This window comes from Clarias gariepinus, chromosome 10 (assembly GCF_024256425.1).
Source record: "Clarias gariepinus isolate MV-2021 ecotype Netherlands chromosome 10, CGAR_prim_01v2, whole genome shotgun sequence".
Classification (NCBI taxonomy): domain Eukaryota; kingdom Metazoa; phylum Chordata; class Actinopteri; order Siluriformes; family Clariidae; genus Clarias; species Clarias gariepinus.
This window is the reverse complement of record NC_071109.1, coordinates 20,059,904-20,075,936: the sequence shown is the minus strand read 5'-3', so window position 1 is coordinate 20,075,936 and position 16,033 is coordinate 20,059,904. Positions and strand designations below refer to the sequence as shown.

General features: G+C 35.7%; 1 protein-coding gene across 1 annotated transcript; it reads right to left on the bottom strand.

Annotated features, from left to right (window-relative positions):
* Positions 1–15: 15 nt before the first annotated feature.
* mtnr1ab (melatonin receptor 1A b) lies at positions 16–12,380 on the bottom strand. The gene is made up of 2 exons (XM_053505860.1): positions 12,207–12,380; positions 16–1,466 (listed from the first exon to the last, which is right to left on the bottom strand). Exons 1-2 carry the CDS (start codon positions 12,373–12,375, stop codon positions 598–600), a joined length of 1,038 nt encoding a protein of 345 aa, XP_053361835.1. The 5' UTR covers positions 12,376–12,380; the 3' UTR covers positions 16–597.
* Positions 12,381–16,033: the final 3,653 nt, after the last annotated feature.

Below are 16,033 nucleotides of genomic sequence, written 5' to 3'. Positions count from 1 at the left end.
AGTACTTTTACTTCATTCACTTGTCAAGCTTGGGTTTATTTAGTCATATACAGGGCAATTTTTTAAATGTTCTTTAAAAAAAAACACACACATTCTGCCAGCTTATTCTTTACAGTACTGTTGTCATTTTTGGTAAAATGGCTACCAATATGATTTTTGAAGTAAGAAGAAAACGTTGTGCATTATAATTCCACTACAATGTTACAAAGTCACATAAGCATTGACAGTTTTAAACACTGCATATTATGGTACATACAACAAGGTTAAAGAAATATGAATGTCCCTGGGACAGGAAGGCATTCAATTCATCAAAGCCAGCAAATGTCAAATGCATGATCAGTGTACATGTTTAATCATATATTTTTCTCTCTTTTTGGTTAGTAATAGATGATATTTTGGCACAAACAAAAACTGTCGTAATAAATAAATGAATCGTTCACCATTATGAAATGTAAACATGAGACGGGATATTTGCAGTGCACCACTGAAAAAGAAATAAAAAAAAAAAATGTATATACCCTGTATGTTTTAATAGATTGTTAATACAATGATTATTACTATATTTCATGCTTATGGTGACCTAACCTTTGTAAGTGTTTACACCGACTCAACTCTCTCTTGGTTGTTGTTTGACATTAAAGCTGACGGCTTGCTTTTTATCCTGTCTACAGCATCATTCGAGCTGTCTGGGTAGAACAGCCTAGCAGTGCAAAATTCTATGATAATTTTTTTGTACTCTTGTCTAAAGTTCTGATTGAGCAGTCCGTAGACAATGGCATTAAGGCAGCTGTTAAAGTAGGCCAGGAAATAACTAAATACAAAGAGCCACTCTGGAATAAGTGGCGCCACCTGCTCAGGATTCGCGGCAACGGCCAGGCCGATAAAGTTAAGCGGCGCCCAACAGATGGCAAAAAGAACAAACACTACAAACATGGTTACAAAATTTCTCACAGTATGTGGTGTAAGCTTGGTCCGGAACTCTGGCTTGACACGCCTTCGCACCTGGATGACGAGAATCCAGATCCTCATGTAGCAATAGGTGACCACCAATATTGGAAGAATGAAGTGGAAGAAGACCACTGCGATGGTGTAAGCCGAACTGGCTGACTGTGCAAATGTGCACGAGTACACCCGGGGGTCATACTGCAGAGAGCCCACGAAGAAGTTCGGCACTATAGCAACGACAGTCAGGATCCAGATAAGGATGACGTAGCATAGGGAGTTTTTGTCACTGTAGAGCTTGTCGTACTTGAGGCTGTGACAAATGTAACAGTACCGGTTTATAGCAATCCCAGCGATATTAAATATGGATCCAATGACACTTAGTCCCATCAGAAAGCCACTAATTTGGCAATGTACAAAGCCCAGGTTCCATCTATTGTTGAAAATAGACATCAGCACCAGTGGGTATGGATAAACTGCCACCACTAGGTCTGCTACTGCCAGGCTCACCACAAATATGTTCCCTGCAAAACAAATACATAGTATTTTCAGGCCTAATTTTTCATTTACATAAGAATGAGGAACTGAGGTAAGTTAATTGATTTTGCCTATGCAATATTTGCAAAAAGAAAGTAAAATGTAAAAACGGCAAAATAGAATACAATGCATTTTAACATCCACCCAGGCTGTTAAGGTTTTCAAAGCCTTTGGACAAAGACACATTTTAAGCATAATAAAAGAAGGGAATAGCTTTGAATGTTGGACAAAGCCTGATAATTATAACATCAAATTATATTTCCTTGCAAGTTGAACTGATATCTGACAGTTTTACTATGATGCATGAATGATTCATTAAATACAGCTTTATTAAATACATTGTATTTTATTTGTATACCTTGTAGTTGTGAAAAAAAACATTATAATAATTTGACACTAATGAATAGGAGCTGGAACTGCAAACAAAACATAGCACTGAAAATGTTGTAAAAAGAAAAACACAAAAAATAAGAAGAAAAAACAGAAATGGAAAAAGAAAAAAAAGAGACATAAAAAATATAATTATTTAAGTTACAAAAAGCCAGCAAAAAAATTTCCTGTCGTCTTTCAGAACTCAAGGTTAAGATTTGCTACACATTTTTTTCATCAATGATGCCTATGTATTTTAATAGAATGACCTTCACTTCACTTCACTTTTAATTGAGTCATACCTTTCCTAAGTCTGTCAGCTGCTTTCTCTATTAAAAGCATTTGGGTTGCATCTGCTTTTATCATGTGATGTTTCATTCTCCTTTGAGGAACGTGTTAAACCTCAGGGTCCGTCTCAGGAGAGAGCTGTGATATGGTTCATTTAGTAATAAAACAGTACCGTTCTTTTTAGATTTTCTAATCTCACAGCATTTAAAAGATTTTTGAAAATGTTTTTCTAAAAAAAAATATTTTTTTATATTGGTCAGTTAGATCAGATTCGCTTCCTGCAATACTTTGAAGCATGTACTGTAGCATGACCTGAGCAATAATGACATAGAACCCTTTCTCCCATCTGTCTTCCCTCATTATCACCAGGCCTGCGTGACTGTCCTCTGCATGCGGCATTTTATTGCCTGGAGGCACAGGGGGAACACAAGCTTTCAAGTATTTCAAAATATCTTTTATGCTTTTTCCACAGGTTCAAGGCACACGTGAATTTCTTTGGATAAGAAAAAAAAAATGCAGCAGTGGGCTGTGGTGTTTGTGTTGTAAACCTTGACTAAATCAAGGCTTGTTAATAAATAAAAAATAAATCCTGGCAGATATGCTACGTTTGTAATGTACAATGCATTTATACTGTACATGTGTGTATATCTTAGCGGATTTATCTTGTTTCTTAAAATTGTTCTCTGGTCTCTGCTTTTTCGGCTGATGTGTTCCGCTTTTTCTCAGAACAGCCAAGAACAGCTCCTTAGGTCCCATGTCCTCATGTCCTTTAGAGACTTTCTAAAGACATCTTCTTCATCTTGTAAAAGAGTGACTAAGCACAACTACGTTTTTTTCCTTGAATATGATACAATTTAATAAAGCGTACTGTACAATAGTGTATAAAGTAAAGATTGCAGCTGATGAAGGCCATCGCTTATTCTAAACTGCTACTATGTCTTTTCACAATCTATTTTAATCACAGATGCTGGTTGCACTTTTTTAAATAAGTAAATTATGCTGCAGTTTCATGTTTTTAAATGTGAAAGTTCAGCATTTTTGAGGCACTTAAAAAAAAATAAAAAATTAGATAATGTACTGTATAACAAAGATCTACTTCTAAGCCCAATTAACTTTACATCAAATAATTTTACCACAAGTAAGACACTGAGATAAATGCAAAATTTTAATATTTAAATCATTAAAATATTTAAATGCTAGTTAGGCATCTAACAATATTGTCACAAATGATTTATAATGGCTTTTGGCACCAATGCTAAATTTTGTCTTTCGGCAGGGCCTGTAACTTTATTTCTAGTCAATCTTACATTAAACAATACAGTACATTTATTGTTTGACATGTTAAGCAATGATTTTCTGTTGCATTCATGTCAGATTAAAACAATCTGTCCAATTCAGAACCCCCCAACTAAATATTTTTATAATTATTATTATTATTATTGCTAGAAACATGGTCGGGGGTTTGAGAAATACTCACAAATTCATCTGACGCCATTTATGTCCTACATACACCTAAGCTTCACCTTGTGGACCTTCACAAATCATAAGAATGTCTTTTATCGCTAGAGCATTTGAATTTCCCTTTCAATGCAACTAAGGGAGCCAAAAAAATCTTCCAGCATGACAAAGACATGATGTGCCAAGACTAGTAAGGAGGAACTTGAATGGCCCACATAAATCCCTGACAATAACCCCAGTGACCACCTTTGTGATGAATTGAGGCGACAGCTGTGTTTCCGACATTAGTGACCTGACCTCTTGCATTCTTGTTGCTGAATGGGACTAGATGAGTGATGGTTATTACAGCAGCATAGGGAAAACTATTTATGCCCATGTTTTTAAATGTGATGTTCAATATGTCATAGTTGTCCATATACTGTATGTACACTGTATGAGTCAAAAGGTCTGAGACGGCCACTGAAAATGTGTTAATTAATAAATAAATTACAATTTAAGTGAAAAGTGGAATCTCTAAAATATTTAAACAGATTTCAGCACTTTAGTATCCCTTCACCCCAACCCTTTTTTCCTTAATGACAGTGTGCCCTTAGGCTGGCATGGACTTCACAAGTTCGTTTAAAACCTTATGATTCATTTTAGATCAAAAACATTAGTGTCACCTGAAAAACATGTTTCAATAGAAGATTATTTACAAAGAAAATCTGGCGTTCGGTATAAGGCTGATAACCTGAAAAGGGTTAATTAGTAAAGTTTCAAAACAACAGCTTCATAGAACAATGGCATACATTTGCAAGTCTTCAAAACTCTTTAATCTATGCCCTTTTTTTAAAACTCTAATTGAATTATGGTAGCAATGTGTAGTCTTACTGTATGTTTCATCTAAAGATGTCAGTAGTCACATCATTGTTTATGCTATCATGTGACTGACAGAGGAGAGCCGTATAATTTCTATAAATTTAGTAATATCATAGATACTGTAAATAACCTCCACACCAAAATGAACTTCCACAGTCATTTGGTATAGCAAATCTAAACCAAAGGAATGAAAAAGTACTACTCCATTATTTTCCATGAAAAGTGCAGTGTTAACTGGTTTAGAAAAAAAAAAAAATCTGCTCCATGGCAAAAAATAAATAAATAATAATCTCTTAAGAGTGTAAGCAAAGTGTATTAGGTTTTTTTTTTTTTTTTAAACAATTTATATATTAAATAAATAAATGTTAATACATTTATGAATAAAGACTAAAAGTGTAACAGCATACTGTCAAGTCAAACCCGAAATCTTTTAATAACTTTAACACATTTCAATCAGTTCAAACCATGTTGGGTATAACAAATTCATGTTCGAGTGTAATACACTCGACTCAAGATACTGGACATTGAACTACATTCTGCAGCCACATGCCAGTGAAAATGGAACTGATTAATTCATTATCCTCAGCATGATGGTAAAACAAATATATTTTAAGTTCCGTTAAAAATTGCTTATTAGATGCTTATCAAAAGCCTGGTATAAATTCTATAGTTTTTAGCCAGACTGTCACAGACAAAAAAAATTGTACATTGTAAAAGAATTCTTTGGTTTCATAAGCTCACAACTGAGGTCTTAGGATGCATAATGTCAAGTCAAGTGGCTTTGTAAATTTTAAACATATCCAGCTGGTACAATACACAGTGAAAACGATGTTCCCCAGGACCATGATGCTACATAAAACTACATCTGGACTACAAATAGCAAAATGAAATAACAACACAGTTGTGCACATGTGCAAAACAGAACAATCACATCTAACAGAGTGCAAGATGAATGTTTGTATATGCATGTGTGTTTATGTGTGTGTGTGTGTGTTTGTGTCAGTCCAGTTCTTAGATACTGAGGGTTTTAGCAGTGTCTGGTGGTGGTAACACCGGTTGTTCTGATCTGATATCCATGTTTTATAAGTATTATAGAAAAAAAGTTAAGATACAAAATTATATATATACATACCATTCTGGATCTGGAGTGACAGCTGTGTGCCAACTTAGATGGTGACCGTCAGGAATAACCCCCTGGAAGGTGCTTGAATTCCTGTTTTGGTTTATTTAATAAAAGTCTTAACACTTGCACTTACAGTATGTAATGCCTGTGAGAACTCCCCTCTAACAGTGACCTCACCAGCAGGCAGGTTAATGCTAGCATTAAATGTAGCAGATGTAGCATTCTAGCAGTGTTATCGGTGCTTAAAATTATCACCCTTTCACAATCATCTTGTTCTATCATCTTTGACTTGACTGCTCCTTTTAAACCTAGACAACCTAGGCTCAAGTCCATGGGTAAAAGACAACATGTAGCAGAGCAGAGAGTGTACTGCAGGAAAGGAAAACATAAAAGGACATAACATACTGGAGCAAATTACACATATGGCACAAGAATGGGCTTAATATATCACCATAGCTCAGACATGTAAAGAATACAGGACTGGTTGTTACGTGCAGGGAGCAACTGATACTTGTCAGATGTTCTCATCTAATGCAAAATGTCTTAAAAATATATATATTAAATAAATAAATATTATTTATCAAGTTTTCTTTTTTTTATCAAGTTTTCTTTTTGTTCATCTGTTTTTAGTAACGTCATTGTGGTGCCCCATTTTCTCCACTCGTTCATGATGATGGCCTTCATAGTTTGGAAATGATTCTGTACACATCTACTTATAGATGGTACACTAACAATTAGTAATTAACTGATCGTCCAATCTGGTGTTATTTAAAGCCTAACATTGACAACACACATTATTGCATCTAAAAATCAGTTTATTTGTTTATAAATTTTTTTAACCAATGGAAAAAATCACAGATTTTATAGAATTGTAATACAGTAGAACCTCAGTTCACGACCGTCCCAAATTAAGCACAAATTGAAGAAAAAAACGAGAAAAATTAGCCTAAAACTTGATTTACCCATTATTAGCTGAACAAAGGCATGAGTACGTGGCCCAGCATCGGTGTGTGTATATATATATATATATATATATATATATATATATATATATATAAATCGCTGAATTATTTTTGTATAATTAAGGTTTTGGGTTTTAATTAAGTTGGTTGGAACTGACTAAGGATGGGTTCCCTGTTACGTCTGGTTTCTCTCAAGATTTCTTCCTATTGCCATCTCCGAGAGTTTTTCCTTGCCACTGTCGCCTTCACGCTTGGCTTGCTCTTCAGAGACAGTCTCATTATTATCTAGACATATTTTTTTCTCACACATACACACTTCCATAAATTTTCTTTTCAATTTTTTTTTTCATTTTTGTGAAGCTGCTTTGAGACAATTATTATTGTTAAAAGTGTTATATAAGGAAAATTTTTGAAAAAAGTTGAAAATGAATTTAACTGTTGGTTAGCATGGTTCAGCAAGTTTCTTTATCCTGAGTCTTACCACTTTTTAGCAGAATCAGGAATTAGTTTCCAAAAGAAACTAATCCAACAGAGCTGAATGTCTCAGCGCACAGAACCACAGGGTATGAAATGACATCAGTTTTTTTTTTACTATGAAAGAAATCCAAAGAAAAGCCACAGGGCATGATAGAAAAAAATGAGGACAGGAGCATGAACTTTGTGTTAACTACTGTATGAATAAATTGTTGAAAAACATACACGGAAATTTTCACATTTCTTCATAAACCACAAAAAAAACTTTCTTTAATCCGACGTTGTGCAGTCAGAGAGTGAACCCAGGAGCGGTGGGCTTTCATATCCAGTTCCCGACACACTGCCTCCACAGGTTAACACACAAACTATAATTTGGGCTGCAGGCTGACGTTAGACAGAGACAAATATACGCCAATGTAGAAGTCAATCGAACGCCACTACAAAACGCAACATAAACGTCTAGGACGTTCAGAGCACGTTCTTTTATCCGAAAATTGAACGCCCGTGTAAACAAGGCCTAAAGAGCAATAAATAGTAATAAAATAAACAGTCAATATTTGGTGTAAAAACTCACTGCTTAAAACCAGGAGTTTTAGACACAGATTTGTGCAGTTTTATAAGAAAACAGTTGTTAGGTTTTACTGAGCATGCTGGAGAATATGAGTTCTTCTGCTAACTTTGTCATACTCGCTCCTTTCTATTTTTATGCAAATCCCAGAAGCATAAAACCCATACATTTGGTTTTTTGTTTCCACCTGAAAACGGGTCTGTCTTGTACTATATTTTGTTCTTTACAGATATGCATATTTTCTCCTGTAATGTTATTTATTTATTCATTCATTCAGTTATTTATGAAAATACTGAATGATTTTTTACATAATTATGCAGACATAATAAACATATATAACATGGTATAGCATGATTATAGCATGCTATATATATACATATATAGCATGATTCTTACTAAAATGTGAATCACGATTTTTCTCCTTGGGAATTGAGATCTTGATTCTCTCACAATTCTTATTTTTTAAAACATTTATTGCCCTCAAGTATAAAAACATGTTCTGTCTATACAGAACTTCTGTCTATTCAACTCTCTTGTTCAGATCTCACTCTGTGTGATTTTTTCTGTGGGGCTACAATAAGGGGAAGTTGTAAAAGACAGACCCTCTCATGGTTTGAGGAAACTGGTTGATGCCACCGGTGCCTATGTTGAAGTTTTTGAAGTTGAAGATTTTCTTGCATTTTCCTATGTAATAAAGTACATGTACAATTTGTTTCAATAAAGTTGCATTAGAATTATGGACTTTATAACCACTTTTTAAATGCGTATCCCTCCCCCGGTAGAATAACAATAATAATTAAAACACTAATAAATAACATCAGCTAATGTCAGTTCTTCATCATCACATGCATTATCATTATATTCATCAGCATAAGGTAAAGGTAGTTGTAATTAGGTGTGTCGTTGTCAAATGTTTTATTGCTTAGTCTTAAAATCCTTCTACGTTGTCAGAATTACTGTATACTTCTACTTCTTACTTAGTGTCTCTGCACAACAAATACAATCATCACATTAGGTTTAATTAACTAATATAGTAAGTTATATTCCAATTATCATTCACTAATCTCTGAATTAATAGCGTTTTGTGTTAGTGTGTAAGTGTGACCAATGAGTGTGACTGACATACTGTCTGGAATTGACAAGTAATTAGGCGAACATGTAAAAGCAGTGTGATCTGAATGCAGGGAAATACATGCAAGTCAATCACAGTCATTTAGAAATTAGATTGCATGTACAATAAGTATGAACTTCCTATCAAATTGAAGCAATGTTTTTCAATTTGTCTTAATAACAATTGATTGTCTTCTGGACACACAGTTGTTTAGTAATGTTCTTACTATCACTATTAAACACACCTGTGAATTCTACTGGTGTTGTTTTAATTATTTTGTAAATAATGCTACTTTGGCGGCAGGGTGGTGTAGTGTATAGCACTGTCGCCTTGCACCTCCAGGGCCCAGGTCTCGATTCAAACTCGATTCCTGTCTCTGTGTGCATGGAGTTGAGTTTGCATGTTCTCCCCCGTGCTTGGTGAGTTTCCTCCAGGTACTCCACTTTCCTCCCACAATCCAAAGATATGCAGGTTCGATATGGCCTTCCAAAATTGCCTGTAGGTTGTATGTGTGTGTGCCCTGCAATGGATTGGCACCGTGTCCAGGGTGTATCCTGCCTTGTGCCCCTAGTCTCCTGGGATAGGCTCCAGGTCCCCGCGATCCTGACTCAAAGATGACATATTAGCAGCACCCTTCCAGGTTTTATAAATGTGTTGGACAGTTCTTAACCCAATTCCATAATTTCACATCTTTTTAGCTGTTTTCTTTGCTTGATGCATGCCAAAAATTTGACCATTCTGAACCAGCACCTTTTTTTGGCTGGGAAGTCTGACACTTAACACAGCATGCATCTTATATAATTAATTATTTCCTTGAATTTTAATGCTTTAATAAGTTGCACTTATTAAATGGCCAGAAGGCTCACAAATACCTGCACTAATCAACGAGTTGAAGTAATCACCATCATTTTAAATAAAGTATGCACAAGGGAATATCCTGACTCTTAGCCTAACTAAAAAGTCCACTAAAGTAGTTTTGGTTTTATAATACACACTGCATAATGTGCTGAAAGAGTTCCCCTTGAATGAACAATGAGCTTTACTTAATAAAACTGCCCCAGGCTTGCAAGCCATGCCAGGGCCAATAATTGAGAATGAAACAGTGAGATTAAAACAAGTGTAAGGAAAATACAGTGTGGCAGAGATGTTCAAAAATAATTACTGAAGCAAATTTCTTTGAATCTGTCCTACAATCTGCCGCCACACAAAACCTTCGGTGATGAACATCATGCTCGTGAGTTGTATTGGCTGTAGGGTGCTGCAGGGAACGCTGAGTGTGTTTAAACCAGTGCTACAGGCCAGGAGGGAGTACTTGCTCTGAATAATCCAAAACGACAGTGATGTCACAGGGGATTGAGTCTTTCTCGTTGAATTGGTATATCTGTGTCAAGGGAGAGGAAAAACTGCTGTGTTCCACAACTGAGAAAACAATCACAGTAAATCAGCTGCGTATGCATATAAGTATATATGAATGGATGTGTTGGTTTGTAGTTTAAAGTCTGTTTTGAATATGTTTGATTATTTAAAATAGGCAAGCCTTTATAAATTCCCAGTGGGTCAGACAACTATACACGAGGCCACGTGACATCTCGCTAGGGAGAGACGCATAATGAAGTACATCGTAGGAGGGTAATAGAACAATTACTGGGTTAACCGTGACCCACTAATCAGAGTAGGCATTGCACTCCCAGTGGGAGGTCACACTGAAGAATGCATCCCAAAAAGGTTCCCTTTGTGCAGCTACACTAACACATTAATGCATGTACTCATGTTAATTCAGTTAATTGGTAGTTTTCGACATAAATAACACTACATGATAAATAACAAAACATAGTCGTTCATGCATTAAACTATTTTGTATGGGAACAGTTCTGCCGTGGTCCACTCTCTCACTACACACTCAAACGTACAGAGATAATGGTATGAAGAGGACATAAAACAATTCAGGCAAAATTTATTTAAATAATCTGTGTTCTTTATCTTTTCCTTTGTGCTACTAGTTTGTACAATACAGCACCAGCATGCGGTGTTCTCTCTACTGGCAGATAACAGTGGCATATGGGACAGTATGTCACTGGCGATTAGCATTCTGTCCACTTGTGGGAAAGTAACTGGCTATTTCACTTTTGTTTGATACTGAGCCAGTCACCTGAAGCTACTATGCCAAGGGTTGTACTTCCAAAACACAAAATAAAATAAACTGTGACAGTAAAAATGCTGCTTGACCTAAATGAAAGTAGAAAGGAGCAACACTTGTTTGCTGCTTCCTAGTGTTTCCATCACATTTTTATAGAAAGAATGCTACTTAAAAAATAATAATAAATAAAATAAAACTTGCATTTAAAATCTAATTAAACCTCATGTCTTTCTTGTTAATAGAAATGAAAAGTATTCTTTTAAAAATGAACTTTAAATACATATTATTTTTAGTGAAATTTGGATATACTGCAGCATATAAGGTGTACATAATTGTTTATTATTAATAGTCATTAAAAGTGACTATCCCATTTACAGTGTGTCTTGTAAGTGATTGCCTGGTTGTTGGCATCATGAAAGGCATCATTAATATTTAAAGTGGCATTGTCATAGACGTCACAGTCACAGCTTCAGCACTTGCCCCAGGGTGAATGCCATCACTTCCTCACACAAACAAGGAATGTCTCTTTTATACTCTGTGCTTTTACTCATAATTTCTTTGTGTCTGGTATGCAATAATTAGACTGTAGTCTAAATCAAGGGTTAAACAAGATGCTTTTCAATCATATATAAAATCATCGTCTCATCTATACAACTTTATCCTGTATACAGGGTCGCGGGTGGGGGGGATAGCACGATGGGGAACAAGGTGAGGTACACCCTGGATTTAGGGTGCCAATTCATTGCAGGGCACACACTCGCACACACGTTCACACACTACGGGTAATTTGGGGAACACCTATTAGCCTAATATGTATGTCTTTGGATTGTGGGGAAACCCACCAAGCGTGGAGACAACATGCAAACTCCATGCACAAAGAGGCAAGAAATCGAACCTGGCTGGAAATCGAACCTGGACCGTGGAGGTGCAAGGGGAGAGTGCTAACCACTAAGACACTGTGCCGCAGAAATGTATAACATCAGCATTATTTTTCTAGCTTTCCTATCCTTGGAAATAATACTTGTTTTAAACTGTGTTTAACTGAACCTGATAAATGCAATGGAATTAAACATATTCATGACATCATTTTTTTATTTATCAGTTTCACTCACTTGAATGCAATACAAATAGTTTTTTTCTAATTGTTCATTTAGGAAAAAGAGAAATCACCAATGATATGTGCTGCATATTCAGTTCATAATTTACCAAAAATGACAATCTAGCAACACTATTAAGCATGCAAAACTATAAAACACTGTATTTCTGTTTAAATGGTTTACAAAATGAAATTATGGATTGATGGTTTGCTATGCATCCATGCAAAATGAAACATGGGAAAGCTGATTGGAAATATGGACATTGTTGGAGAAGAGGCTTACCTGCGTTTCTGAGTTTCTTATTCCTGTACACGGAGAAAATAACCAGCAGGTTGCCCAGTATGTCGACCACGATGGTGAAGATGAGCACACTCCCTAGAGTGCTGGAAAGCCAGGGAGGACGGCTGAGTGTCAGCTCCTGAGGGGGCAGCGAGGAATTGTTTGCTGCCATCTGTGTTCATTTTAAACCTCACTTTTCAGTCCTCCGCATCACTCACAGGTGTTAACGCAATCGCAAAACTTTCCATGTAGTATATACACTTTGGGCTGCGCAAAAAAGAGCGGGAAAAAAGCCTTCTCGCGTCGCGTGCGTTTAGCGCGAGACGGCACGTGCGCACGCACTTTTATAGCTTTCGAGCGACTTCACAGTTGATCACTCGGGCGGCGAGTTCAACTCTCTCTCTCTCTCTCTCTCTTAATGCCGTGACGCGTCGGTGTGTAGAAACGCTGCCCCGCCGTGGAAGAAAACAGATTAGTCAGGGTTTTTCTTGTCCTTATACACCTCATTCACGTTTGTTCACGTGTACGGGTCATTCACCTTTGCACGCGCTCATTCATTGTTTTGGTGTCCATTCATGATTTATTACATACAAAGTGTTATTCATTCACAAACTGTAACTCAGTCATTCTTGAGAACTGGGACAAAAAGGTGTACAGCACATAATATTGTGTTTTCTGTAAAATTCAGAAATAATTAATATTCTGATCAATTTTATAAGCTTGTTCAACTCAGCATTTCAGTCCTACTTAAAGATGATTTTCATTATATGTAATAAAGTGTCTCCACTAGACTTAAGAAAGTCCAGAAAAAGGGTTTACATTTCCAAACTGATTAAAATATGTATGGGAAAGAAATCACTTGTTGTGTGCTAAGTAAAATAAGTGCATATTAAGTAATAGCTTCATTAATTAATTTATTTATTACATTATTTTGAACTCAAATTTTTAATCGGCTGAATTTGTGTTCTGAGGTTCTGTCGACATTTTTCAGATATAGAAAAAATAAATAAATAAAGTCAGGCAACTGAAAATCCAAGGAAAGGAACCCCCTTTATGACTACCTGTTTGTTTTACTGCTCAGGTTCTTGCAGGTTTTAAAAATAATTATATATATTTTAAAGATGTGACATTGATTCTGCTGTGGTCACAACTATAAAATGTAAAACACAGTATTTCTTAAACTATAATACATTGGGGGTAGTTTTTTTTGTCTCCTCCTGTATGTGCCATTGCTGTAAACGCTCTGCAGTCCGAGCTATGAGTTTAGACATTCAGTTACATTCATTGAGGCCACTGCCTACTGTTACATTTGGTAAGTAACACCTGTGACCTAAACACAGAATGCAGTAAAAGTTGATAATGATGCTCCCAACTGTTACAGTTAATCAGTAACGGTAAACCTGTGACACGGTAGAAGCTATGATAATCTTTTGTTACTACTGCCTAAGCAAACAGGATTTTAGTTTTATATATATATATATATATATATATATATATATATATATATATATATATATATATATATGCCAGGGGACTTAGGGCACAAGGTGGGGTACACACAGGACAGGGTAAAATAGTGTATTTCTAATAATAATTACATTTCTTAACATTAGTGAACATTTTATGAACTTTACTATTTTTAGGTGAAAAAAGCAAGGATGTTTTTTTTTATAATAACTTAGAAGATGGCAGTTTTTATCCGAATTAAATACTATAAAATGTGCTGTATTAAAATTTTAAAAAATTACTGTATATGACAGTTACAAAAGAGCAAAAAAAAAAATTCAGGTAGATGAAATGTAATTTAAATGCATCTTTTAATGTCTGTCATTGTTGAGAAAAAAATCCTGCAAGTTCTCAAGAATGCCTGCCTTTATGATTTAGTTTATGCAATATGTAATTTATTTAAAAAATTTATTAAAAAAATTTAGTCAGGTAATGTTTTTCATCAAGTAAAACGTTTCAGAGGCATGTACCAAAGCTGCGCTTGAATTCACCCTAAAAATGCTACTTCTTTTTTATTATAACTGGTTTTCCATCCCAAGAAAAATAAATGGTTGCACAATGGCTAGCATTACTTTTGAAGGCATTCTGGGATTCCACACATTTTATTATAAAGTATCCAGTCAAGTTATTTTAAGTATTTATTTTAGTTTTAATATAAGATGGATTGCAAACTTACAAACTGGAAAATATTTTGTGCATGGTTTCTTTGAGCCACACACATGTTCAAAAGCACAAAAGTCAAATTTTTATAAAAATCCTTTTTTATATATCAGTGGTTTTTATGAGCTCTATTCATTGAAATTGAAACTAAAAAAAGGCTTTAAGTATTTAATTCATGTTCAAGATTCCTGAATATATAAGTATTTAATTAAAGGACGAGCCACGCTTGATTTATTTCTCATTTTGCTCCTGAAGAATCAGACTTTCTTGTATTTTAGTATAGCCTTGTGGAATAGTTCTCCAGGCTCTTTAAGGTACATAAGATATGTTTGGCAAGCTAATGTTACGGGGAAAAAAAATATAGTGATCAGCCCAGGCTCGGCCCAGGATAGTACTGCACAAAAGTCTTGAGCCACCCCTCATTTCTTTATAGTCTACTTCCAAAATGCTAGGCTTTTTTAATGTAGTCTTCTTCATGGCTCCATGAAGGACTTCTAGTTTTCATTTTTAGTCCAGTCCCCTCAGCTTCAGAAGAATGTTTTGTTTGTGTGTGGTAAGCCACACAGTGACCTGTGAATCATTCAGGCATAAAAAAAAAACAAAAAAACATTAGACTTCATCAGGAACCAGTGACAAACAGGTGCAGATGATGATCAGGCATGTGATTAGTATACTGGTGATGCTGAATAGAAGGAACTTAAGATGGGCGTGAGATGAGTAAAAGAGAGCATCAGGGTAGTTTTAACAGACTTTTTGTCCGCCTGTTTGTTTGTGCACGCATCACTAAAAGAATACTGAACAAATTTAAAAGGTGTATTAGGTCGAGTTTGAGGTTATATATAGGCTTTGTTTCATCGCAATCTGCCCGTGGGAAATGAAGATATGCTAAATTGAATTTTAAAAATCATTAGTTTATCTTAAAATTTAATAGATAGTGCTGTCCATTTTTAATATGTGATTATGAGTGTGCAATTGAAATCTACTTAATAAACGCAATCTCACACTATTTCGCTTACTTCACTATAACACACAAAAAATTATTAATTCCAAAATTTAACAGATGGCATTGCACATTTTTTTAACCCCCTTATAAGTGTTCAATTAAATTCCACGCAAAAAATCTAGTAAATAGTACACAAAGTTGTCAGCCCTTTGGGGCCTCTACTGGGAAAACAAGGAAGAACGTCTTAAGGTTTTTTTCCTCACAAAAACATGGTGGTGTGGTGGTTAGTGCTGTGGCCTCACACCTCCAGAGTTGAAGGTTTGAGTCCTGCCTTGGGTCGGTGTGCACGGAACCTGCACGTTCATCCTGGGCTTGGTGAATTTTCTCCAGGTAATCTGGTTTCCTCCCATGGACATTCAGATCAGGCTAATTAGCATTTTCAAATTGCGTGGGTGTGCTGTGCCCTGTGATTGATTGTCGCCCTGTCCAGGGTGTACAGTACCATGCCTAGTGCCCTGATTCCCCAGGGATAGGCACCAGGCCTTCCGTGATCCTGTACATGATAAGCAATATAGAGTAAGTGCTGGGATAACTGTAATGACAGAGTGTGAACCTCCTTTTTCTTAGCTTCAAAATTCTTCAAAAGTCCATCCCATATATTTGGTACTGTAGATGGTACAGTACATCATCCACAATAGCTGACTTGTTGTCCGATAATTGG